Source organism: Ovis aries, chromosome 7, assembly GCF_016772045.2.
Source record: "Ovis aries strain OAR_USU_Benz2616 breed Rambouillet chromosome 7, ARS-UI_Ramb_v3.0, whole genome shotgun sequence".
NCBI lineage: Eukaryota > Metazoa > Chordata > Mammalia > Artiodactyla > Bovidae > Ovis > Ovis aries.
In genome coordinates this window covers 24,680,634-24,707,206 of record NC_056060.1, presented here as the reverse complement: position 1 = coordinate 24,707,206, position 26,573 = coordinate 24,680,634, and the positions used below count along the sequence as shown (strand labels likewise).

Below are 26,573 nucleotides of genomic sequence, written 5' to 3'. Positions count from 1 at the left end.
CCGCTCTGAGCAGGTCTGGAGTCCTGCTCCAAGTCCTCTCCCCAGCGTCCACTGTCGCGATTAAGCGTTTGGGAGAATATAGGCTGTCCGACAAGGTTCCATGTTTCACTGGGTTTTCGAAAACTTCAGTGTCTCAGCGGGAAAATTAGGGTCGAGACTCGTGTCACTAAATTTATTATTGACTCAAAGAATCTGTGACTACCTCTTTGAAAACCTTAAAATAGTTTCTCCAAGAGTCAATTCTCATAGTAACCCTGGGCTTAGCCATGCGTTATACGTCACAGCCTCTCCCTCCGCTAGTCTGTGAACTTGTGAGCGGAAGGGAGAAGCAGCTCTCTTGTGCAAACGCTCCTGGATTATGGAGGCGAGCATGGGAAGTGAGGAAAAGGGAGGCCCAGGCCGGAGCTCTAACGCCCGCCCTTCTTGGTTCGCAGTTGCGCGATCAGAATTGTGTGTTACACCACCTCAGCCCTTAGTTTTCCAATGCCCGGGTGTCTGCTCCCACTTTAGACACACACCGTCAGGCCAGGAGGCCCGGGGCAGTGCGTGAAGTGAAGACACCAGGCCAGCAGATCGCCACGGTTTGGGGGCGGCCTCGAGATCCACAGGCTCTAGGTACGCCAGGGAAAAGCTCACAGGTTAGGCCTGCTCGAAAGCCCCTCTCTGAAGCAGGAGAATCCAACTCTAGAGGGGTTGTCGGTACAAGTGTGGATGAAGGGCTTTCTCCTAAGATGGTCGGCTACGTGGTATCCACACACTGGCAGCTAGTAGGCTATTGTGCCAGAACCTCTGTTTATCAATGTTCTCAATAGAAAATTCTAAGTAGTTCGGACTTGTGTTTCCTTCGATAGCTCAGCTGGTAGAGCGGAGGACTGTAGTGCTTTCAAGTATGGACATCCTTAGGTCGCTGGTTCGACTCCGGCTCGAAGGAAAAGAGGAATGTTTTGGGGGTTGCAACCATTTGGTGAGGCTTGCTCTCCAATTTCTCACATCGTTTTAAGTGTTCTAGGGTGTTTTTCTCCAGACCTCACCCCGTTACAAAGATGGTTTTGTTATCTTGAAAATGGTCCTCTTGGGTACGGTTTTCAGAAAAGGGGAAGTGAGCACTAACTCTTCCAACCATCTGAAGAACCTGTGAGTTAGATGGTCTAACTGAATTTAGGTTGCCGCCTGAGGTTCAAAAATTGAAGATCCAACACCACTCGTTGGTACTGAATATATATTATATTCTGCGGTCCTTAGAGCTCTAACTTGCGGGACAACCCCCTAAGACCGTCATTCACTACACGCACATGTCCACTCAGTGAGGAGAGCCTTTTAATTCATTCAACTGTTAACAGATTTTTAGTTCCAACAACAACAACCAAAAAAAATTTTTTTTGAGCTGGGGCAGGAAGGAGGACTAGGCTTAGACGTAAATTGGGATGTGACTGGGAAAGAGAATTTCAAACTGTGGAAATAACTTAAGCAAAGGTGCGGAAATGGAACATTTGATTCTCATTCAAGGAAACTTCGGGAGTCTGATCTTTGAGAGCACGCCCCAGACTGGTTCACCTCCAATAGATCAAAATACTGGCTACCCGTATTTTGATGCCCGTCATTCCTGCCCCCAGGATTTTACACTCTCGCGAAGTAGAAGCAGCCGGACAGATACACATTCTGGGCATCTGTCCTGGTGTTTAGGACCCTACAGTCTTGCAGTCGACCCCAGCTCGGGCCCTCAGGCTGCAACTCGGTTCTCTCCAGGTTCCCTCCAGTCTGGAACTCAAAGAGACTCCTCAGGGAGGGTCTTGTTGGAGTTCAGACACGGGGACTGACGTCTTGAAAAGCTGCCTCTCCTCACCCCATCTGGCATCTGGAGGGGTCCAGGACGCGGATGGAGGAGGATAAGTGAGGTCAGAGTCAGACGTGATACTTCATAATGAACAGCTAAGCAAAATCAAAGGTAAACGTCTACACAGAAAATAGAAGTTCAGAGCAACCAGGCAGCCAATTGCTGACGGAGAAGTAAGATGCAGAGACAACCTCTGCATGCTTTTTCTTACGGTGGCTCGTTGGTCTAGGGGTATGATTCTCGCTTTGGGTGCGAGAGGTCCCGGGTTCAAATCCCGGACGAGCCCAATTCCTTTTTTCCCCTCTCCACCCCACCTTTGCTAATTGCTGAAAAAAGCTCTGTTCAGTGCAAATTTTCCCGCGTTCCGAACTGTTTTACAAAAGATGTACACTGATCGAACATATGGTAGCTGGAGCTGGTTATGTGTGCGGGGTCAAACTGCCTGGCTTACTGGACTCTCGCCAGCAGACGCCTGGGAGAGGCAGCCTTGCTCCCTGGAGCAGAGGCCAGGGGTCTGCAGGCCCCCTCAGCCCGTGTCCTCTTGGCCAGTGAGCGTCGGGCTCGGACCTCCAAGCGCAACCTCAGCCCAGGCAGAAAACCACCAGTTCCGCCTAGAACGGGGGTTGCTCTGACGCCTGCTTTGGAGGCGGGGCCTGGCGGGAAGCGCCTCGTGGAAGTGGGGCGCTGTCCCAGCTACAAAAAGCCTCGCACCCCGACCCTTCTCCACCTCTCTGCATCTTCTCCCGACTCGACGTCGTCGTTGCAGGGAAGAAGAAGCGGGTGAGAAAAACTTGTTTCCACCGTCTTGCCCATTTCTGCAGACTTGTTCCGAGGCCGAGGTAGGCTCACACTCCCGCTCCTTCATCTCCTCCTCTCCTCCTTTTTTGGGCTTTATCCGGGAATTTGGGCGAGGGAGTCCCTTTTCAGCAGAGACAGTACGGAGCTCTGTGGGGAGGCGTTTGCGGACTGGAGGGGCTGAGGAATGGGAAGGAAGGTAAACGTTCCGTTCTTCTACAGTTAGGGGTCCCACTTTCCTGTGCTTAGCCTCTCCGTCGTGTCCGACTCTGCGACCCCACGGACTGTGACCCACCCCGCTCCTCTGACTGGGATTCTCCAGGCAAGAATACTGGAGTGGGTTGCCTTGCCCTCTTCCAGCCCACATTCCTACTCCGCTGCTTATTCTCTGCAGCTGAGTAGAGCCGCCAGCATGAAACGCCTGTTGCCTAGAACATAGGCTGTAAGCGTGACCGCAGAATTGGTGAACCGAAGGGAAATCCGAGGAGGGCTACACTTCCTCAGGAAAACAGGATGATCGCCAGATTTACGAACCATAACTTGTCAAGATTTTGCAACCATAACTGACATTTGGGAACTCGTGTTTTCCTTTCCTCCTCTGTCTTCTCCCCTTTAACCCACCTTCAGCCTGAGTTGTGAAATTCTTTGAGACACTTCGCCAGCAACCTCTTATCTAAACTTTCTTAGTGGAACCTTGGGATCCTCAACTTTCTTACTCTGTGACAGCACACCAAATGATAACGACACAGGCTTATTTAGGAGGGGCAGTAAAAGCGATTTTCAACAGTGTTTGGGGGCCTGGGGAAATCTCAAGTGAGCTGTAGGGGAGCAGAATTTGCCACCCCAAAATGTCTCTTTGGCATATTATTTTAACTTGGTTGTTTTCTAAAAAACAGTAGACAAGGAGAAAATCCTGAAAACCTAGTAGGAGTTACCTTTTTGTAACAAGAAACATTTACATTTATAAGGGAAACCTCCATTTCTAAGAATGTCTCCCTTGCTGTACCCAGAAGAAGATGATGACCAAATCTCTACAAACTCTTGCCAACTGGAGAAGGCAAAGACTTAAGTTGCATAACAGCCCTACTTTTGTTTATCGTGCTTTTCCTGGTAACTTTCCATAACTGACCCTCCCCACCCTCAACATCCTCTTTTGAGCCAAACTAGTTTGGCTTGGGAAAATCATTCTAGAAAGAGAGGAACGGCTCTGGCTACTGTTAAAAGAGCAGACGTGAGTGTATAAGCAGTCAAAGCTAAGAGGTTCACCCAGTTACTGTTAGAAGCATTTGCCGGCGTGATTCATAAACTAGACGGCTGAGAAAGTGGCCCCCAGCAGGCTGGTGAAAGCCCTCTTTAGTGTTTACTGAATCTGTATTTGAGCAAACAGTCTTTGTCAGCTATTCTCAGAACACATTGAAATACCTGGGAAAGAGCTGCTGCTGCTGCTAAGTCGCTTCAGTCGTGTCCAACTCTGTGCAACCCCATAGATGGCAGCCCACCAGGCTCCCCCATTCCTGGGATTCTCCAGGCAAGAACACTGGAGTGGGTTGCCATTTCCTTCTCCAACTGGGAAAGAGCAAACGGGCACAACACCCAGAGTCTGTTGAAAACTGAATGTTTGATGTTTGTTTTTATTTGGAAATATAGGTAGGCCAGTAGGACTTTGTCCCCATTCTCCCTCAGTCAATAGTGTTTTCTGCTTCCTGGAGGTAGAAGAGTGATCCTTATTTCCATGTGGGCTTCATCCTCCTTTAACCATTGACTTCTGTTACTAAAGAAGTTTCACACTTATAGACCTAAAATCTTTTGTTATGAAGGAATTGGTAGATTAATCTCTTCCCTCCATCACCTACTTTTATAATTAGCCTTGCGGACAGAACTAAACTTATGTGCTCTGTCTGAAGGGAAAAGTACACTAGCACTAAGTCCGTAGAAGGAGAACCCGGGCTTCCTGTGTCTTTGTGCAGGGAAACTATTGGTTTGAAGGAGAGAGTGAAAAACATTTCAAAATAAAGGGGATGGCTTTAAGTTCATGCTGTTGGAACATTTTTTAAATATACGAGCATTTTTTTCAATTGGCAGTGCAATTGCTTCCCATCTGTTGAAGGTAAGGTAAGTGAAGTCACTCAGTCGTGTCCGACTCTTTGCGACCCCATGAACTGTAGCCTACCAGGCTCCCCCATCCATGGGATTTTCCAGGCAAAAGTACTGGAGTGGATTGCCATTTCCCTCTCCAGGGGAATCTTGCCAACAAAGGGATTGAACCGGGTCTCACACATTGCAGGCAGACGCTTTGCAGTTTGAGCCACCATGGCGCTTCCCATTTGTTGAAGTTACTGACAAAAAGATATAGCATTCATTAATCATAGATTATGGGTAGTCCTTCAGTATTCAACAGGAATTAGTTCCAGGACTTGCCAAGGAACCTAAACCCGATGCTCAAGCCCCTTATATAAAATGACATAGTATTTGTACTAATATATAATTTGCACACATCCTCCCTATACTTTAAATGATCTCTGCTGCTGCTAAGTCACGTCAGTCGTATCCGACTCTGTGCGACCCCACAGACGGCAGCTCACCAGGCTCCCCCGTCCCTGGGATTCTCCAGGCAAGAACACTGGAGTGGGTTGCCATTTCCTTCTCCAGTGCATGAAAGTGAAAAGTGAAAGTGAAGTCACTAAGTTGTGTCCGACTCTTAGCGACCCCATGGACTGCAGCCTTCCAGGCTCCTCCATCCACGGGATTTTCCAGGCAAGAGTACTGGAGTGGGGTGCCATTGCCTTCTCCTAAATGATCTCTAGATTACTAATAATACTTAAAACAATGTAAATACTATGTAAACAGTTGCTGGGACACAGTGAATTTAAAATTTTGCTTTTTAGAACTCTCTAGAATTTTTTTTTTTCAAATATTTTCAGTCCATAGTTGGTTGAGTCTGAGGATGGGGAACCTGTGGATATGGAAGGTTAACTGTAGCTTCTCATCGTAGGTATTTTGAGTAAGCATTTCAGTTCAGTTGCTCGGTTGTGTCCGACTGTTTGAGATCCCATGGCCTGCAGCACACCAGGCTTCCCTGTCCATCACCAATTCCTGAAGCTTACTCAAACTCATATCTATCGTGTCGGTGATGCCATCCAACAGTCTCATCCTCTGTCATCCCCTTCTCCTCCTGCCTTCAATCTTTCCCAGATTCAGGGTCTTTTCAAATGAGTCAGTTCTTCCCATCAGGTGGCTAAAGTATTGGAGTTTTAGCTTCAGCATCAGTCCTTCCAAAGGATATTCAAGCCTGATTTCCTTTAGGATGGACTGGTTTGACGTCCTTGCAGCCCAAGGGACCCTCAAGAATCTTCTCCAACACTACAGTTCAAAAGGATCAATTCTAAAAAACAAACAAACAAACAAACAAAAGGATCAATTCTTTGGCACTCAACTTTCTTCACAGTCCAACTCTCACATCCATACATGACTACTGGAAAAACCATAGCTTTGACTAGATGGACCTTTGTTGGCAAAGTAATGTCTCTGCTTTTTAATATGCTATCTAGGTTGGTCATAGCTTTTCTTCTAAGGAGCAAGCGTCTTTTAATTTCGTGGCTACAGTCATCATCTGCAGTGATTTTGGAGCCCAAGAAAATAAAGTTTCTCACTGCTTCCTTTGTTTCTCCACCTATTTGCTATGAAGTGATGGGACTGGATGCCATATCTTAGTTTTCTGAATATTGAGTTTTAAGCCAGCTTTTTCACTCTCCTCTTTCACTTTCATCAGGAGACTCTTTAGTTCTTCCTCATTTTCTGCTATTAGGTAGTGTCTTCTGCATATCTGAGGTTATTGATATTTCTCCCAGCAATCTTGATTCCAGCTTGTGCTTCATCAAGCCTGGCATTTCACATGATGTACTCTGCATAGAAGTTAATTAAGCAGGGTGACAATATACAGCCTTGACATACTCTTTTCCTGATTTGGAACCAGTCTGTTGTTCCATGTCCAGTTCTAACTGTTGCTTCTTGACCTGCAAACAGATTTCTCAGGAGGCAGGTCAGGTGGTCTGGTATTCCCATCTCTTTCAGAATTTTCCACAGTTTGTTGTGATCCACACAGTCAAAGGCTTTGACCTAGTCAATAAAGCAGAAGTAGATGTTTTTCTGGAACTCTCTTGCTTTTTCAATGATCCAGCGGATGTTGGCAATTTGATCTCTGGTTCCTCTGCCTTTTCCAAATCCAGCTTGAACATCTGGAAGTTCACGGTTCACCTTCTGTGAAGCCTGGCTTGGAGAATGTTGAGCATTACTTTGCTAGCCTGTGAGATGAGTGCAATTGTGCAGTAGTTTGAACATTCTTTGGCATTGCCTTTTTTTGGGATTGGTATGAAAACTGACCTTTTCCAGTCCAGTGGCCACTGCTGAGTTTTCCAAATTTGCTGGCATACTGAGCAAGCATTTAGATGCATTTTAATGAAACAGTAAAATTTTCTTTTTATTTCAAAATCTTATTTTCTGTTTTCATCACCTCATTGTACCAAGGTGAAAAGAGAAACAATTAGAATAAAAGTTGCTACTGCTAAGTCACTTCAGTCGTGTCTGACTGTGTAACCCCATAGACGGCAGCCTACCAGGCTCCGCAGTCCCTGGGATTCTCCAGGCAAGAACACTAGAGTGGGTTGCGATTTCCTTCTCCAGTGCATGAAAATGAAGTCACTCAGTCGTATCCTACTCTTAGCAACCCCATGGACTGCAGCCTACCAGGCTACTCCATCCATGGGATTTGCCAAGCAAGTGTACTGGAGTGGGGTGCCAGAATAAAAGTAATCACTCATTATTCACCAACTCGCTTTTGGCATTGTCAGTTCTATGGACGGATTGCTGCTGCTGCTAAGTTGCATCCAACTCTGTGCAACCCTATGGACTGCAGCCTGCTAGGCTCCTCTGTCCATGGGATTCTCCAGGCAAGAGTACTGAAGTGGGTTGCCATTGTCTTCTCCTGCATTGATGGTGGAGTTATTCAATTTTATAGCGGAAGATTGGACACTCACAGTCGTTTGTGGACAGGTAAAGAGGAAAGGAAAGAGAAGCCCAGGAATATGATAAGGATATTTCTGAAGGTTAATAGATGGGAGGTTGAGGCCAGGTGCAGGGTGCTAACAGCTGTTACATAACCTTCTCTGGAAGTGCTGTCCTGGTTCTATAAAACCTACTTAGCACCTGTTCATGAGACCAAATTCTGTGGGTAAACAGAAAGTACAGTGGAGCAGCATCCTCCTGAGGGACCCCATCTTCTCTGCAGGCTTCTACAAGGCAGTTTTTGGAGCTGGCCCAAGAAACAACATCTTTGGGATCCAGATATAGCATGGGAACAATGAAACCTCAGTCCTGTCTTGTGCAGGAGTAAAAACCAGGGATGTCAGAAAAAGCCAACTCAGGGACAAAAGGCCACATTTATCAAACTTTGCCTCCTAGAACAAATCTGTAATCCAAATGTGGGTTAATAGTTGACCGAATCATGCCCAGGGAAGAGGTGAGTGACTCTCACTGTTTGTTCAAACTCGGTGTCCTTGGGCTGTGTGTCACTGTCAGGGTTGGGAATTTTCAGACCTGGTCTCTCCACCCTGTTCATCTGATCACTGTGTGATCAGAACCAGGAGGGACCTCCAGGTTCACTTGGCTGGAACCCATCTCAAGGAACAAATAGCTGGAACCCTCTGAAGTTGGAGGGAAACTTCCAAATTTTTGTAAGATTCTTCCATCTGGGTCATCCATTGTTTTATTTCTTTGTCTGTTTTTTGTTTATATACTATACCCATCCACCCATTTTAATGAAACTATTTTCCCCTATTTTAAAGCCTCTGGGCCCAAGCTCAGAAGAAAATGAATTGGATTCCAAAGTTTAAAATGAAAACAGATTTCTTTGGGGGATGTCCTATATGTAGACAAAGGCAAATTAGTGCCACTGGGAGCAAGTGGAGGGCTAGGACAGATTTCTAAATTGTGATGAAATCCCCAAAGCCCGGGGAAAGCTGTTTGCTGAAGGGTATCTGGAGCCCCATCTCACCCCTACCTCCCCAATATAGGTTTTGTATGACGCTGAACAAGAAAAGAAACAGAAAGTATATTTTCAGCTCTTAGTTTTCTTTTCTTAAATATCTATTTATTTCTTTGGCTGCACCAGCTGTTAGCTGTGGCACAGGGATCTTCAATCCTTGTTGCAGCATACAGGATCTTTAGCTGTGGCACTGGCAGTCTTAGCTGTGGCATGAGGGATCTAGTTCCCTGACCTGGGATCAAGCCCCGGCCCCATGCATGGGAGTGTAGAGCTTTGGCTACTGCATCACCAGGGAAGTCCAATCTCTGTTTACTTGTAAACTTCCCTGCTACCTTCTTTAAGAAAATTTTGGAGGCTTTCCCTAGCAATCCAAGCAGGACTATGCTGTGTTTTCACTGCCAAAGGCATGGGTTCAATTCCTTGTCAGGGAACTAGGATCCCACAAGCTGTGTGGTACAGCAAAAAAGGAAGAAAGAAAGTTTTGGGTGCTCTTTGAAAGTGAAGTGGAACACATCCCAAGATCAAAAGAAGGTGCACTGACCGTAATTACTCATCATCATCAAAGGTTGGGGGTAATTCTCTGGTACATGAAGTTTGATGGCTCCCTTGAATACAAAATATTGCCTGTTGGAGAGGACGAGAATGTTAATTTTTATAAAGACCAAGGGATTGGTTTGAGACACAGGATAAAAATCTAAAGAACATTTGAAATAAATTCCACTGCTAATTACGTGCTTGGGTCTAGAAGGATCTATGTAAATGAGTCTGACTATCCTTGACCAAACGTGAGGCTCTGTACCATTTGCCTAGGCAGATTCACTTCTGTGCCACAAACATTCTGTCTCTTATTTGTTTTTTTCCCAATTCCATTTTACATCTCGTTTCCAGAAGTTTCGAATTGCAAACATGTGAGAATTGAAAACAATGTGTGAAGTGGGGGAGCAGATGTTAGACAGAGGTGGCCATAGTGTGTTTGTTGGGGTTTCGTTTCTGGATGTCTCAGGGAGTCAAAATTACAATAAGTCTAAGCAAACTTCAGCTGAATTGTTACAGGATTAATTTTGCAAATTTTGTAAATCAGAAATAAAGATATTCCTTTACCTCCCCAGACTGGAACATGAAGGCCTTCAACCTCCCAACAAACAAGTACCTTTTTAGGGTGCCAAGCCCTGAGGTAGGGTCAGCACCTTAACTAGAGGTGAAGAGGGCTGGGCTTATACCCTGAGCCTTAAGGGAAGATACATACCAGTGAGACTGGGCTCACATCTTCCTATCATCTTTCTTTCAGCTGATGGCTGTGCCACCAACTAAATCCATACAAACTTATCTTTATAATTCCATGGTCACTGGACATTTGCTATGAAACTAGAAACATTCCCTGATGCCTTAATGAGAACCACGGAATTTCAGACTTTTACAGTGAGCAACTCTCATTTTATAGATAAGCAAATTTAGGTTTGAAGAGGAAAATGAAATCAGTCATTAAAAATATATATATATTGCGGGTGTGCTCTGAGGCATGTAGTATGATTCAAAGTGGGTAATATGCTCTCTGCCCTGTTGTAGATTATGCGCCAGTAGGAAACACTTATTCTGGAGGAGGGCATGGCAACCTACTCCAGTATTCTTGCCGAAATGATGCTGTGGACAGATGATCCTGGTGGGCTGCTGTCCATGAGGTCACAGAGAGTCGGTAACGACTGAGTGGTGATGCAAGAAACATTTATAAGTGAATAGGTAACTGTTTGCTTAAGATCCCATGAATAATGGTTTGGGAATGGCAGGCATGAAACCTGATGACAGCTGAATCTTTATTTGTGATATCCTGAGCTTTGTGACTTTTGCTTTGACACTCGTATCTAGTGAGGTGTCCTTGGTCTTAATATCTAAGGCATAGACTGTTTGGACAGAGACTGTGGCCAGGCCTGCCAGCTCACACCCTCTGCTGTGATCAGCAATATTCTCTGTACAATACTGATTCTGCCTACAGGGACCCACTGTTACCGCCAAGCAAGGGAGAAGACATTCCTATCCATCACTGCCACCTAATGACTCTTTCAGGTACTACCAGCTCAGGTTCTACTAAATTTTTGGACTCTGGGATTCTGATCTCTGTTCACAGTGAAGGATACTTCCAACCTTGACAGCCTGCCATTCTACAACTCCTTTTGACATTAAAAGGTAATATTTGTCCATTGCAGAGCAGGAGACTTAACTGATTACAATTCAAGAAAAGTGTCTTCCAAAACAGTAGAAAAAGAAAACACACCCAGGAGACTGAAACACCATGAAAAGGTAAAGAGCTTAGTGCAAGGGGGGCAGGCAGCCCAGCGGCTGTGGCGGAGGTGTGACTCTCCCAGCCGTCTACCACTTTCTTGTTAACCTCCTCAAAATACTTTTGCTGATTCTATTATAAATGATACTCTTATGTGCCTAATGGAAACCACTTCAGAGGCTATTTCTATCTTTCAGTATTGAGGAATGACCAAAGAATCTTAGGGTATAATTTGGTAATTCTTTGGTAGTATACCAAATTTGTCTATAGAAAAGATAAAACAGACAAAGGTAGATCAATGCCAGATGCTGATTAGAAAGAGAGATCATTTCGCTCAACCTTCTTATGTAGGCTCACGTGCCTTCGTATGTAACCAGCGGAACCCTGAATCCTTTTGTCTTTCTAGAGTCACAGTTGTGCTCCCAGGACTGTTTGGCATCACTACAGGTTTGGTGTTATAATTGGTGGTCTCTTTAAGGGCTATAAAAATATTTAACATGAAAATGTTTATTGATTTACACGTAAGAAAAGCACAATATAAAAATAATTCAATGTCCATGACTATACTGTTTATTTTTAAATTTAGAATTCATAAAGATTATAGTACAGTTAAAAATAAATTGAAGGTCAAATCTTTGTCCCATTTAAGAATTTCTCAGCATGTGTGATAATTGCCAAGAAATCATAGCCAATTATAAAATGAATGCGTTACTCATGGGAAAACAATTTGAAAAACAAAACTTATAAAAATCAATTTACAGTAAAAATTCCAATTTACAGCGGAAAGTTATTTTTGTTGTTGGATGTGAGGGCATTCGCATATATTTGGCGAGATGTGGAGCAGAACGATGGTGGTTTATAAAAAGGCCCTGTTTGTCACATTTTTTTTCCAAAGAACTGAAGGTAGAGCAGAAACTACCTGCTATAAACAACAAATATCTTTCAGTTCTCATGTTTCAGAAGACATAAAGTCTTGTAAGCAATTTGCGACTTCTTTTATTATATTCTATCCAGTGTTCTTGCCTGCAGAATCCCAGGGATGGTGGAGCCTGGTGGGCTGCTGTCTATGGGGTTGCACAGAGTCGGACACGACTGAAGCGACTTAGCAGCAGCAGCAGCAGCAGCATGCCTATTTAATTCTATTTTTAATTATCTGTCATTGAGTTAAAATTGTGCCCCAGAAAGAAACACAATATTTGCTCTCTGGGTATGCTGAGTGTCTGTAACACACCATTCCTAAAATGTTTGAGTTTTACAGTTTGGGTTGACTGCTCTTGAGAGGTGATAGCAGCTTTCTTCTTTTGAAGAAGATATTAAGAAATCAATAGAGGAAATTATAAAGCCTTTGATTTGATGAAGAGATCTAAGGTATTTTGTTTGCTTGTTTTACCGCATGGTAATACCATTTGCCTATGGTGTATCAGCGTAGGTATGTACTCAGGGAAACTGAAAAATATCCTCTGAGAATAATCCTATTTGTTCCCAGTGCAAGAAGCTCCTAAGAATAAGCTTGAGTTCCTCTTCCTGCAGTCCTCTGTAAGAGCTAGAGGATGAAGCAAGTGTCTTTTAATTTCACGGCTGCAGTCACTGTCTGCAGTGATTTTGGAGTTCAAAAAAATTAAAATCTGTCACTTACTTCCACATTTTCCCCTTCTATTTGGCGTAAAGTGATGAGACCAGATGCCATGATCTTAGTCTTTTTAACATTGAGGTTTTTTTTTGTTTGTTTTGTTTTGTTTTGTTTTTTTTTGAGCATAACAATGTTTAATGGTGGCTTTTTTAGGTAAATGCTTGAAAGTATTCAACATTAAATTCAATTTACTTTACATGTTTGCGAACACATTGTTAGCAATTCTTAAATATTTCAAATCAACTAATTCAAAGCACAGAAGGCTTATTCTCAAGTAACTCTTCTGAGGTGACATGAAGACTGAAAGAAGCCTTTAACTTGAGTCCAAGTCTGTAACCAACAATCACCATATCATCGCTGGTGAACTCATATGAGGGAACTTCAAGGTTGAGAGGTACACGCCCCTTCCTGATCCTGCCAGACGCATCATAGTGTGACCCATGGCAAGGGCAGTAATAACCACCAAAATCTCCTGCATTTGCGATGGCTACACAACCAAGATGAGTGCAAACACCTATCAAGATAACCCATTCAGGCTTCTTTACTCATTCTAAGTCATGCTGTGGGTCCCTCAACTGGGACACTTCAACTGCAGCTTCCTGGTCAATTTCTTGGTTCGATAACGCACGAACAGGGGTTTGCCTCTCCATTTGAAAGCCATGTTCTTCCCCTCTGGAATATCGGATAACTTGATTTCAATTTTCGACATGGCCAACACATCGGCAGAAGCACTCATGCTGGAAACAAACTGAGAGATGACATTCTTGGCAGCATATGCAACACCCACAGTAGTTGTTGCAGTTATCAAATAGGAAAAACCTTTCCGAGCCTCACTGCTCTCTTTTGAAGACTTTGTACTATCTAACACTTCAGGGTGACGATAGTCAGAGAAGTCAGGCACTTTGATGTCTGTATGGGAATAACGAACAGAAGCAGGGACATTGAGGCCCACGGAAGCGATCAAAGGCCAGCCCGCTGCCTGGCCTCTGAGAGACTCCCGGCACAGGACGGAGAGCTTCAAGTCCAGCACAGGCGACTCCGAGGTGGCGGGCACCGCGGCCTGTACCAGGGGCCGCAGCGCGCCCGCCACCCCGCTGGACGTGGCTGATGGGACGGGCGCAAATGGGCCCGAGCCTGACATTGAGTTTTAAGCTAGCTTTTTCATGTTCAATAAGAGGCTCTTTAGTTCCTCTTCACTTTCTGTCATTAGAGTGTTATGGTCTCTGGTTCATCTGCTTCTTTGAAACCCAGCTTGTACATCTGGAAGTTCTAGGATCACATTCTGCTGAAGCCTAGCTTGAACGATTTTGAGCATAACTTGCTAGAATGTGAAATGAGCACAACTGTATGGTAGTTTGTATAATAATTCCACCTTTGGCCATGAACCACCTATTTCTTGGGGAATTAGGTCTGCTTCCCTTCACCTCAGCACCTCAGGGTGCAACTGCTCTCCACCCAGTCAACTGATGGATTGATCTGAGTGCCTGGGATCTGTCTTCAACAATCCTCTGATCACCCCTGCCCTGGGATTCAAGGTTCCATAGAAGTCCCTCTCCTTCATAGCTTTCAGCATCTATCTTACTGTTTCATCTCAGTAAACTGGTGCTCCCATCCCCTCCCCATGGATGCTACATCCCGTATTAGGAAGGCACTTGGTGTGTCTTAATGGTCTTTGTCTTCCAGGGTATCCAGTAGGGACTTATATAGTGTTTGTTATTAAATTAGCTAATAACTGAATTAAAGAGTGTGAATGGATTTTGTAATGTTACAGCTGATAGAAAGGTACATTTTCAGTGATCCTCAGGGATAGAAAAGATCAGCTGAGGCTGGAGTTGTGTTCAGAAGACTTTTAAATGGGTTTTTCAAAGGAATCAATAGCCAAAACAGAGGAAACTAACGAGAAAAGGAAAAGAATGTCACTAAGTAGTAATGAAGGATACCTGACTCATCATACCTTGTCAGAGAGAAAAGTCCTTGCCCTTTTAGCCTAATTTGGCAATGCTGTTCTGTTCCCTACTTAATCTCCTTTTGCCCTTTGCAGGAGCCTTTTTTGGAAGACATGGTCATGGTCTTGAGCCCCGTGTTTTTGGCTTTCATGCTGTATCTGGGCCTGATCCCACAAACCCTGGCCCAAAATGATCGGTACAAGGAATTTCTAAGGAAGCACTATGATCCTAAACCAAAAGGCCACGATGACAGCTACTGTGATACCATGATGAAGAGACGAAACATGACTAAACCCTGCAAAGACACCAACACCTTTGTTCATGGCAACAGTGATGACATTAGGGCTGTCTGTGATGATAGAAATGGAGAACCTTACAGAGACGGTCTTAGAAGAAGCATGTCTGCCTTCCAGATCACCACCTGCACACATAGAGGAGGGTCCACCCGGCCTCCATGCCGGTATAGAGCCTTCACAGCAAGCAGAATCATTGTTATTCACTGTGAACATGGCTTTCCCGTCCACCTTGAGAAGACCATTCTCCCTCCAAGACCATAGTCCAGAGCTGGCTCTGCTCTTCCTTCCTTGCATTTCCCCCTCTCATTATGGCAACATGCATTGCTAGGAATCCAGAACATGAGCTGCTGATCTTTTCTTTCATGCTTTACAATATGCTTCATAAATAAAAAGTCCCTGAAATCAGCAAGAATCAGTCTTCTCACTGATCCCTGGTCTATTGATCTTCCCCCATTTTCTCTATTCAGCTCCCCTCTGAGAGGGTTGGATGGGAGAGCAATGCCTTTTCCCTTATCAGTCATTTCCATCTCAGGTAACAGGGGGCAGACTTTTCCTTTCTGTGAAGGTTGGGATGTTAAATTGATTGCTGGAAAACTTTTTCAAGAAAATAGAGAAAACACACCCAGGAGACTGAAAAGTGCAATGTAAGCTTAAATCAAATCCCTTATGATTACACAATAGAAGTGACGAATAAATTCAAAGGATTAGCTCTGGTAGACACAGAATTAGATCTGGTAGACAGAGTGCCTGAAGAGCTATGGACAGAGGTTCGTAACATTTTACAGGACATAAAGACCAAAACCATCCCAAAGAAAAAGAAATGCAAGAAGGCAAAATGGTTGTCTGAGGAGGCCTTACAAATTGCTGAGAAAAGAAGAGAAGCGAAAGGCAAAGGAGAAAAGGAAAGAGATACCTATCTGAATACAGATCTCCAAAGAATAGCAAGGAGAGATAAGAAAGCCTTCCTGAGTGAACAATGCAAAGGAATAGAGAAAACAATAAAATGGGAAAGACTAGAGATCTCCTCAAGAAAATTAGAGATACCAAGGAAACATTTCATGCAAAGATGGACACAATAAAGGACAGAAATGGTATGGACCTAACAGAAGCAGAAGAGATTAATAAGAGGTGGCAAGAATATACAGAAGAACTGTACAAAAAAAGGTCTTCATGACCCAGATAACCACGATGGAGTGAGCACTCACCTAGAGCCAAACATCCTAGAATGTGAAGTCAAGTAGGCCTTAGGGAGCATCACTACGAACAAAGCTAGCGGAGGTGATGGAATTCCAGCTGAGCTACTTCAAATCCTAAAAGATGATGTTATAAAAGTACTGCACACATTATGCCAGCAAATTTGGAAAACTCAGCAGTGGCCACAGGACAGGAAAAGGTCAGTTTTCATTCTCCAATGTCAAAGAAGGCCAGTTCCAAAGAATGTTCAAACTACTATACAATTGGGCTCATTTCACATGCTAGAAAGGTAATGCTCAAAATCTTTCAAGCTAGCCTTCAACAGTACGTGAATTGAGAACTTCCAGATGTACAAGCTGGATTTAGAAAAGGCGAGATACCAGAGATCAAATTGTCAGCATCCACTGGATCATAGAAAAAGCAAGGAAATTTCAGAAAAACATCTACTTCTGCTTCATTGACTACACCAAAGCCTTTGACTGTGTGGACCACAATAAACTGTGGAAAATTCTGAAAGAGATGGGAATACCAGACCACCTTACCTGCCTCCTGAGAAACCTGTATGCAGGCCAAGAAGCAACAGTCAGAACCAGACATGGAACAATGGACTGGTTCAAAAATGGGGAAAGGAGTATGTCAAGGCTGTATATTGACACCCTGCTCATTTAACTTCTATGCAGAGTACATCATGTGAAATGCGGGGCTGGAGGAAGCACAAGCTGGAATCAAGATTGCTGGGAGAAATAACAACAACCTCAGATATGCAGATGAGACCATTTTAATGGCAGAAAGTGAAGAGAAACTAAAACACCTCTTGATGAAGGTGAAAAAGGAGAGTGAAAAAGCTGGCTTAAAACTCAACATTCAGAAAACTGAGATCATGGCATCTGGTCCCATCAGTTCATGGCAAATAGATGGAGAAAAAATGGAAACAGTGACAGACTTTATTTACTTGGGCTCAAAATCACTGTGTGTGATGACAGCAGCCATGAAATTAAAACACACTTTCTCTTTAAAAGAAAAGCTATGACAAACCTAGATAGCATATTAAAAAGCAGAGATATCACATTGTTGAAAAAGGTCTGTATAGTCAAAGCTATGGTTTTTCCAGCAGTCATGTATGGATGTGAGCTCGGGACCATAAAGAAGGCTGAGCACCAGTGAACTGATGCTTTTGAACTGTGGTGTTGGAGAAGACTCTTGAGAGTCCCTTGGACTGCAAGGAGACTGAAGGCAGGAGGAGAAGGAGACGACAGAAGACGAGACAGTTGGATGGCATCACCAACTCAATGGACATGAATTTGAGCAAGCTCCAGGAGATGGTAAAGGACAGGGAAGCCTGGCATGCTGCAGTCCATGGGGTTGCAAAGAGTTAGACATGACTGAGTGACTGAACAGCGATTAAACAGACAAGGTAGATCAGTGTCAGATGCTGATTAGAAAGCTCACCCTATGACGTGCCTTCCCATGTAAGCAGCAGAATCCCGAATCCTTTTGTCTTTCTAGATCTACAGTTGTACTCCCAGGATTGTTTAGCATCACTACAGGTTTAGTGCTACAACTCGTGGCCTCTTTAAGGGCTACAAAAATATTTAATATGAAAATATGTTTATTGATTACAACAAGAAAAGCACAGTATAAAAATGAATAATTCAATATCCATGACACTATACCACTTCTATTTAAGTTTAGGATTCACAAAGATTATAGCACATTTAAAAATAAATTGAAGATCAGATTTTTATTCCAGTCTAAGAATTTCCAGCATGTGTGATGATTGACAAGAAAACATAGCCAATTATAAATTGGATGAGTTACTCATTGGAAAATGATTTGAAAAACCAAGTTATAAAAATCAGTTTCCAAAGTTCTTTTTATTGTTAGACATGAGGACATTCACATATCTTTGGTAAAATGTGAAGTAGGACCATGGTGGTTTTTTAAAAAGGCCCTATTCTTTCAATTTTCCTCCAAAGAACTGATGGTATAGTCAGAAACTACTTGCTATAAACAGTAGGCACCTTGCAATACTCCAGTTCTCAACTTTCAGAAGAAATAAAATCTTAGTGGCTCATAAGAAGCTTGTTTTCTATTTTGTTATAAATTATGCCAGTCTGATTCTATTTTTAATTTTCTATCATTGAGTTAAAATCATGTCCCAGCCAGAAGCACAGTATTTACTCTCTGGCTGTGCTGAGTGTCTGTGCCACACCATTCTCGGGATGTGTGAGCTTTACAGTTTTAGTTGACTGCTCCTGAGTGATGATGGCAGCTCTCCCTTCTTTTGAGGAAGATGTTAAGAAATTAATACAGCAAATTATAAAGCCTTTTATTGAATGAAAAGGTCTGAAGTGTTTTGTTGTTTATTTGTTGAACCACATGATAATACCATTTGCCTGTTGTGTAACTGTCCACATAGGCCTTCAGGGAAAATATTCTCTGAGAATAATCCAAACTGTTCCCAGTGCAAGAAGCTCTCAAGAGTAAGCTTGAATTCCTCTTCTGCCAGTTCTCTGTAACAGCTGACCCCAGACCCACTCCCAGGTATGACACAGATCCTTCCACACTTGTCCCTGTTCTTTCTAAACAGTAATAACTCCACATTTGGCCATGAAACTGATTCCCTTAGGGAATCAGTTCTTCTACTTCTGCTTCCATTCACTACCTGGTGAAACTGCTTTCACTGCTCTCCTCACAAGCAGCTGATGGATTGACTTGCCCTGGGATCCATCGTCAACAATCCTCTCTGATCGCCCTTCCCTGGGCTCAAGGTTCCCTGAAAGTCCCTCATCTTCATAGCTTTCAGCGTATATCTTATTGTCTCATCTTTGTATATTAGTGCTCTGATCCTTCCCCCTGGCTGATCTCCCCGTGGGTGCTGCACCCTGTTTTAGGGAGGCACTTGGTATGTCTTAATGGTCTTTGTGTTCCAGGACCTAGCACGGTGTCTGGTACCCAGTCAATAAATGAATTAAATGTGAATGGATTTTTTTTAATGTTACCACTGATAGAAATGTAAATTTTCAGTGATCTTCAGGGATAGGAAACAGTGTTTGCATTTGGAAGTTGTGTTCAGGAAACTTTTAAATTGACTTTCCAAAGAAATCGATTGACCAGACAGATGAGACCACTGAGGAAAGGAAAAGAAAAAGATATACCTAGTGACAGAGGATGCCTGACTCATGGCACCCCATCATAAAAACAAATCCCTGTCCTTTTAGCCTAGTTTGGCAATGCTCTTCCGTGCCCTACTGCATCTCTTTTTGCCCTTGGCAGGAGCCTTTGTTGGAAGAGATGGTGATGGTCCTGAACCCCCTGTTTTTGGTCTTCATGCTGGGTCTGAGTCTGACCCCACTGGCCCTGGCTCAAGATGACTACAGATACAGAGACTTCCTGAACAAGCACTATGATGCAACCCAAAGGGCCGGAATGACAGATACTGTAATAGCATGATGGAAAAGCGACACCTGACCAGACCTTGCAAAGACACCAACACCTTTATTCATGGCAACAGCAATAACATCAAGGCCATCTGTGACAACAGGAATGGACAACCTTACAGAGGCGATCTCAGAATAAGCAAGTCTAAATTCCAGGTCACCACCTGCAAGCATATAGGAGGTTCCCCCCGGCCTCCATGCCGGTACAGAGCCACAGCAGACTACAGAGTCATTGTTATCGGCTGTGAAAATGGCTTGCCCGTCCACTTTGATGAGTCCTTTATTGCTCCACGCCAGTAGCCCAGAGCTGGCTCTGCTCTTCCTTCCTTGCATTTTCCCCTTACACTGCAGCAACATTCATTGATAAGAATCCAGAAAATGAGCTGCTGATCTTTTCAGCTTTACAATATGCTTCATAAATAAAACGTCTCTCAAATCAGTAAGAATCAAAGTCTTCTCACTGATTCTTGGTCTATTGATCTTTCTGCATTTTCTCTGTTCACCTGAGAGAGTTGGATGGTAGAGCAATGGCTCTTTCCGTATCAGTCAGTTCCTTTTCAGGCATTCAGGGGATGAAATTTACCTGTCTGTGAAGGGGTGTGTGTGTTAGTCATCCAGTCATATTCCATTCTTTGGGATCCTGTGAACTATAGCCCACCAGTCTCCTTTGTCCATGAAATTTTCCAGGCAAGAATACTGGAGTGGGTTGCCGTTTCCTCCTCCAGGGGATCTTCCCAATCCAGGAATTGAACCCAAACCTCTTGTGTCTTCTGCATTGGCAGACAGATTCTTTACACTGCACCACCTGGGAAGCCCTTTGGGACTAAATACCAATAGATTAATTACATTCTTTCCCTCTCTCTCTCTCACACACAGATGCACATATTTGAAATCCTGCATAAATAACAAAACCCATTCAAGGTAGCCACCTCTTCCTTTAAGCAGGAAGAAATTTGATATTGCTTTGAATGGAACACTCCCAGGATAGTCTCATGGTTATTTCATATAAAGATCAAAAAATTGATTACTACATTATTTTCTCTTTAATCTTTTCCTTTATCAACTGATGCCTGGCAACTCTGAGGTCTTGGGGAGGTCATAGAAAAATTCCAAGCTTATACTTTATTCTTCAATTTGATATGGTTTCAAGAAGTAAATGGCAACCCACTCTGGTACTCTTGCCTTGAAAATCCCATGGATGTAAAAGCCTGGTAGGCTACAGTCCATGGGGTCACAAAGAGTTGGACATGACTGAGCCACTTCACTTCACTTCACTTCAAGTAAATACAAGCTTAAGTTAACAGACAGTCTTTGTAAAACATGCTAATTAATCTATGAGTTTGGTGTTACCTAATTTCATCAACAGATACCTGGATATCTTACTTAGAGAGTAGTTAATAAACTACAATTATGCATCATTATTTTTGCCTTCTTATGGATGACTATCATAGTCATAGTATTCCCCGTGGTGGCCTCCCCTGATGCCTGCATGTCCTGAAACGGACCAAAAGCACTGTTTCCTCAACACCTGGGTTAGAAGCCAGTATCCTGGTACCACACAGAGCCCTCAGAGAAAGTATTCAATTTCTGGAGGAAAGGATGGAAGAGTAGGTCATGGTTTCATCTATTTCAAAATTGAAAACATTGTCATTTCTCTCCAAAGTAGGGAGAAGAATTTTCCACAACTCTTTTGTAAAATTTGTCTTACTATTATAAAGTAAAAAAAAGCCGTTAGGAAGCAAGAAATTTCCAGTGCTTAGTAGACTGCTAGAACACTTTCTCAGGTTCTCCAACCAGTACCATCTGTTGAGGTAAAGGGGGCTTCCAAGCAGACTCTTGCCCACTTATGGTCTTTTTTAATTTTAACTTTATTTTGCTTTACAATACTGTCCACTTATGGTCCTGATTGTTGTTGTTGTTTAGTCGCTAAGTGGTGTTCGACTTTTCTGCAACCCCATGGACTATAGCCTTCCAGGCTCCTCTGTCCATAGGATTTCTGGGGAATCCTATGAATTCTGGAAGAATTCTGGAATGCATAGCCATTTCCTTCTCCAGGGGATCTTCCCCACCCAGGGACTGAACCAGCATCTCCTGCATTATAGGCGGATTCTTTACCACTGAGCCACCAGGGAAATGCTATGGTCTTGATGGGGAAGGTCAAAGGCTTGGACCATTATTACATTGATCACATCATAGTTGTGAAAACTCACATCTCCAGGGATTTCCCTGGTGGTCCAGTGGTTAATAGATTCACCTTGCAATGCAACGGATGGGGATTTGATCCTTGATCAGGTAACTAAGATCCCACGTGGCCCAGAGCATCTAAGCCCACAAGCTACAGCTACTAATTAGTGGGCTCTGGAACCGCACCACAACTACAGCTAAATAAATAAATAAAATTTTTTTCTAAACCTCACATCTCTGAGCATCTGCTTAGAGCATTATTATCGCGTACTCAGCCCTGGTGTTAGAACAAATGACACTTTCCAAGGAAATCATGTGGCAATGAGACAGGGCGCTTCTCCACTTGCTGATGGAGGTAGCAGCTGAGTAGCCAGCCCTTCCTAGTATTTTTTGCTCTTGATCTCCTGTTCTTTCACAACCAAAAAGCTATTTAGAATGAAGTGTTAATCACAGGCAAGTCATTTTATCTTAGGTCAATCATTTGTGAAATTGAAATCCTATTCCACTATGTTTTGCTGACTTTGCAAGGATAAGAGAAAAAGAACTCAAAATTGTCCAGTCCTTTGAAAAAGGGTGACATGCAAGGAAGAAAATTCCATGCACTTTGGAGAGGAAACATTTGTGTAGGTACACAGCATAAATCCTAGTAGCTGAGATATTTCAGCTGCAAAAAAGCCTTCAAATGTCTTGGGAATATAGGTTCTCTACAGTATAAGAGGGAGGATGTCTATATATGTGCAATTCAGTATAGTTGTTATTTTAGCAGAATGAAGAGAACAAAGGAAACCAAGAAAAAATGGAAATGCTAAAAATAATCATTGCTGACCCCTACTGAACACTTAGCATAGGCTAGGCATTATAAGCACTTTACATTGATTTTTATCATTCCGTCTTCACAACATTCTTAGAGGTAGGTATTACCTTTATGCTTATTTTACTTTTGAGGAAATATACTGACAGAGGTTAAGTAATTTTCCCAAGGTCATACAGTTAATGTGGCAGAACTAGGTCCTTGGGACCGCTGTATCAAAAGAGGTTCTTACTGAGATCGTCGTGTTCAGTGGAGAAAGACTTTGGGGCAAGCTCTAACCAAAAAGTGTGTGTTGGAAGGATTTGGAGATCATTTTATTTTCTGTTGTAGGTAGAACTTTGAGAAGCACCCATTGATGTCTGCATTGAACTCTGTTCATAGCATTTTTCCTTGCTTACTAAATCAGTTGGTTACCGTGACTGAGGCCATCCATGCTCTTGTTTGAAAAGTAAAATTTTCTCTGTAGCTAGTCGTGTTGCTAAACCATGTTGTTGGTCACAAAGAAGCAAAATGAGAGAAAGGAGACAGAATTGTGCACAATTCGTTTTGGGACAGACAACAAAAAGTACACTGTGGTGATGAAGCTCTTACTCAAGTGCTAAGTGTATCTTCAGAAGTTGCATCCAGTGGTCCTGGGGTGAGGAGTCAATCGAGCATCATTTCTTCCTGCCACCCTGCTTCCCACAACTCCTTCAGTTCCCTCTCCTCCTAACTCCATATCGCGTATCTGCAGCAGCAGACAGAGCAATGTGACATAGAGCTTTGGGTCTTTCTGTGCACAGGCAAAACGTGGTTGTGAACTAAGAAGGTGGCATTTAAATGAATGATAGTTACGTTTAATCCTGATCATTATTGTTAAGGATAGGCTGTAGGTGGAATAAGATGCAAGTCCTTCATCAGCATTATAATCACACACAGTGTGATCCACCATCATGAAGCAGCATCTTTGAAAACAAAGGACAGTAGTAACCATATGTATCAAATTAGGAACTCAGCTGGGTCTAACCCTTAGAAAAATGGCCTGTCTGTTGCTCCAAAAATTGTCCTTGCTCCTTTGGGTTTGCTCACTTCCTGTTGAATCTGGGATGATTTTCCTTGCCCCTTGGTCTTCTCTAGGCATCTCCAAGGCAGTGATGGCTCTCCAGAGGACCCAGGCCTTTCTTCTGCTCTTGCTGCTGACCCTGCTGGGGCTGGGGCTGGTACAGCCCTCCTATGGCCAGGATCGCATGTACCAACGATTCCTGAGGCAACACGTGGACCCTGATACAACAGGAGGCAATGACGGCTACTGCAACTTGATGATGCAAAGACGGAAGATGACTTCACATCAGTGCAAGCGTTTCAACACTTTCATTCATGAAGATCTTTGGAACATCCGTAGTATCTGCAGCACCACCAACATTCAGTGCAAGAATGGCCAGATGAACTGCCATGAGGGTGTAGTGAAGGTCACAGACTGCAGAGAGACTGGAAGTTCCAGGGCTCCCAACTGCAGATACCGGGCCAAGGCCAGCACCAGACGTGTTGTCATTGCCTGTGAGGGTAACCCGGAAGTGCCTGTGCACTTTGACAAATAGATACCACTCAACAGGGGTTATGACCCAGCAGCTGGCCCTTAACTTACTCCTTAAATAGTAATGAGTAAGAATTTGAGCTGTCCCAGGCCAGCTCCCCTGCTTCTTTTTTTCTTCTTTATACACATTGCATGACAGAGAAAGATGAGACACAAACTTATAATGAATCTAGGCTCTTCTGTAATATGCTTTCTTTTATAATATTGGTCAGCTTTGCTATCTTTGATCTTATCATCTGAAATTTAGTCATTACATAGCACTTCAAAAATTTCAAGGTCCTTTCATCTAGGCTATCTCATTCTAATACCATGGCACCCTTGGGATGCTGGTCCTAGTGTTACAGTATACAAAAGCTCAAAGTTAAGGGATTTGCTTAGACCAAAAAGTTAGTAGAAAAGCTAAGACAAAAGTCTAGTTTAACTAGCTACTCATCCCACTTGCTTTTCCCACTTCAGCACCAGGAGTTTTGAAAGTTTTAATACATGGCTTTTGTTATTCCTAAAAGTCAGCTCTTGGGAGAAGTATTAAAAAGTTGGAAATATATACTTGCAACGTGAGAGCTCTATCTGTATTATGTGGCAAACTAGCTGTGTTTGAATCTAATAAGATCAAGAAATGATACAAGGCATTTTCTTTTCCCCTTCCCAAACCTGAGTCACCCTAGTAAGTCAGAGTATTAAAATGTACTAGATCATTAAGACTCCTTCACTCTTCCTGACTGAAAGATTTTTCATATGTTCCTTATAATAAAGAAAATAAGATAATTTCAATTCCAGATATTTAAGACTGTGTTCTTGTGTGTGAGATTATTGTTCCTCCTATCCTCTTTTAATTCTTCTCTAATTTACAAACATGCACATACTTTAATATCTTCATAAACTCTGGTCAAGACTAAAGCCCATCATATTAGTGACCGTGACACAGAAAGCTTTGTTTCATCCGCTTCAGAGAGAATGATTCCTCTTAAGGTAATTCTCACGCATTCTCCCTTTGAATATTTAGAAACAAATTGGGGAACAGAGATGTATACAGACATTAGCTACTAAAGAAGGAGAGTGTGTGTGTGTGTGTGAAAGGACTGAACTGAAAGCATTTGAATTGTAGCTGACATATATTGTTTATATTTCAGATGTACACCTTGATTTGGTTTACATATATATCCTGAGATGATCGCTATAATCAAGTTAACAAATTTACCACTTCACGTGGTTACCCTTTCGTGTGTGTGTGCGTGTGTGGGTGTGTGTGTGCGTGTGTGGGTGTGTGTGTGTGTGTGTGTGGTGAGAATCCATAGGATTTACTCTGTTAGCACATTTTATGTATATACTGCTATATTGCCCACCTGTTTTAAAAACTAGGGGTTCAGAAGAGTCCTTCATAAGACGTGCTGCTTTGGCATGGGGGTTATTTTGAGCTTCCCTGGGGGCTCAGACTGTAAAGCGTCTGCCTGCAATGCAGGAGACCTGGGTTCAATCCCTGGGTCAGGAAGATCCCCTGGAGAAGGAAATGGCAACCCACTCCAGTACTCTTGCCTGGAAAATTCCATGGACGGAGGAGCCTGGTAGGCTACAGTCCATGAGGTCGCAAAGAGTCGGACACAACTGAGCGACTTCACTTTCATTCACTTTATTTTGAGCTAACGGTAGTGAAGCAACTGCAAACTGAAGAGAAGCTGCTGCTGGTGCTGCTAAGTCGCGTCAGTCGTGTCCGACTTGTGCGACCCCATAGACGGCAGCCCACCAGCTCCGCCGCCCCTGGGATTCTCCAGGCACGAACACTGGAGTGGGTTGCCATTTCCTTCTCCAATGCATGAAAGTGAAAAGTGAAAGTGAAGTTGCTCAGTCGCATCCGACTCTTAGCGACCCCATGGACTGCAGCCCACCAGGCTCCTCTGTCCATGGGATTTTCCAGGCAAGAGTACTGAAGTGGGTTGCCATTGCCTTCTCCGGAAGAGAAACTACTGCCCCTCATTTAACTTCTTAGAATAATTTAATTTGGGATTTTTCCCAGAAAAAGAGCTATTAGAAGATATAAAATGGGTCTTTTGTAGTTTGCAGCATCACACATGAGCCCTTGTAGTGTCTCCCTCCAGCTCCTACACTCCTTGAGCCACTGCTTGATTTAGGGCATCAGTGCTGGGAACTCTTGAAATGAATGGGAACATGATGGCCATTTTATCTTTTCTTAGAATCATCTCTCAAGTCCTCCATACCCAGGTGCCCAGAATTCTTGTCTTTTTACTCCCCCTCTTCATTCACCCAAAGAACTAGAGAGTAGTTGGATTTACAATGTTCCCTGAGACAACCCCTATCCAATCTGTTGGTGCCCAATTCCCCATTATTCAGGCGAATAATGAGCTAGGGCTTAAATTGCACCAGGGTTTCTGTAAATACCAGCATGTTCCCATCTAACCCTGATGACTTATTTCCCATTTGAAGAGAAGAAACAAGGGGATTCCCTGGTAGTCCGGTGGTTGGGATTCTGAGTTTTCATTGTGGGGAGGATGGGTTAGATCCTTGGTGGAGGAATCGGGATCCTGCAAGTCAACCCTTCT

General features: G+C 43.4%; 3 protein-coding genes, 2 non-coding genes and 1 pseudogene across 6 annotated transcripts; 5 read left to right on the top strand and 1 right to left on the bottom strand.

Moving 5' to 3' along the window:
• The first annotated feature begins 503 nt into the window (after window positions 1–503).
• On the top strand, window positions 504–24,789 carry LOC101114275 (ribonuclease 4). 2 transcript variants are annotated; one of them, XM_042252210.2, is made up of 2 exons: window positions 504–615; window positions 23,562–24,789. In XM_042252210.2, exon 2 carries the CDS (start codon window positions 23,579–23,581, stop codon window positions 24,020–24,022), a length of 444 nt encoding a protein of 147 aa, XP_042108144.1. In that variant the 5' UTR covers window positions 504–615; window positions 23,562–23,578; the 3' UTR covers window positions 24,023–24,789. The 2 variants fall into 2 exon arrangements, with proteins under 2 accessions (XP_042108144.1, XP_042108143.1); XM_042252209.1 differs by lacking the exon at window positions 504–615 and adding an exon at window positions 2,560–2,614.
• TRNAY-GUA (transfer RNA tyrosine (anticodon GUA)) lies at window positions 842–931 on the top strand. The gene is given in 2 exon segments: window positions 842–878; window positions 896–931. It is a non-coding gene; the product is annotated as a tRNA-Tyr (tRNA).
• On the top strand, window positions 2,049–2,120 carry TRNAP-UGG (transfer RNA proline (anticodon UGG)). The gene has a single exon. It is a non-coding gene; the product is annotated as a tRNA-Pro (tRNA).
• LOC101114959 (angiogenin-2-like) lies at window positions 2,560–19,896 on the top strand. Its single transcript, XM_042252208.2, has 2 exons — window positions 2,560–2,673; window positions 14,616–19,896. The coding sequence occupies exon 2, from the start codon at window positions 14,634–14,636 to the stop codon at window positions 15,075–15,077; it is 444 nt and encodes a 147-aa protein (XP_042108142.1). The 5' UTR covers window positions 2,560–2,673; window positions 14,616–14,633; the 3' UTR covers window positions 15,078–19,896.
• On the top strand, window positions 2,560–19,896 carry LOC105615654 (angiogenin-1-like). The gene is given in 3 exon segments (XM_042252207.1): window positions 2,560–2,614; window positions 19,287–19,422; window positions 19,425–19,896. Coding segments are annotated over 2 exon segments (444 nt in total). The 5' UTR covers window positions 2,560–2,614; window positions 19,287–19,304; the 3' UTR covers window positions 19,751–19,896.
• LOC106990653 (cytochrome b-c1 complex subunit Rieske, mitochondrial-like) lies at window positions 12,773–13,715 on the bottom strand (annotated as a pseudogene).
• Window positions 24,790–26,573: the final 1,784 nt, after the last annotated feature.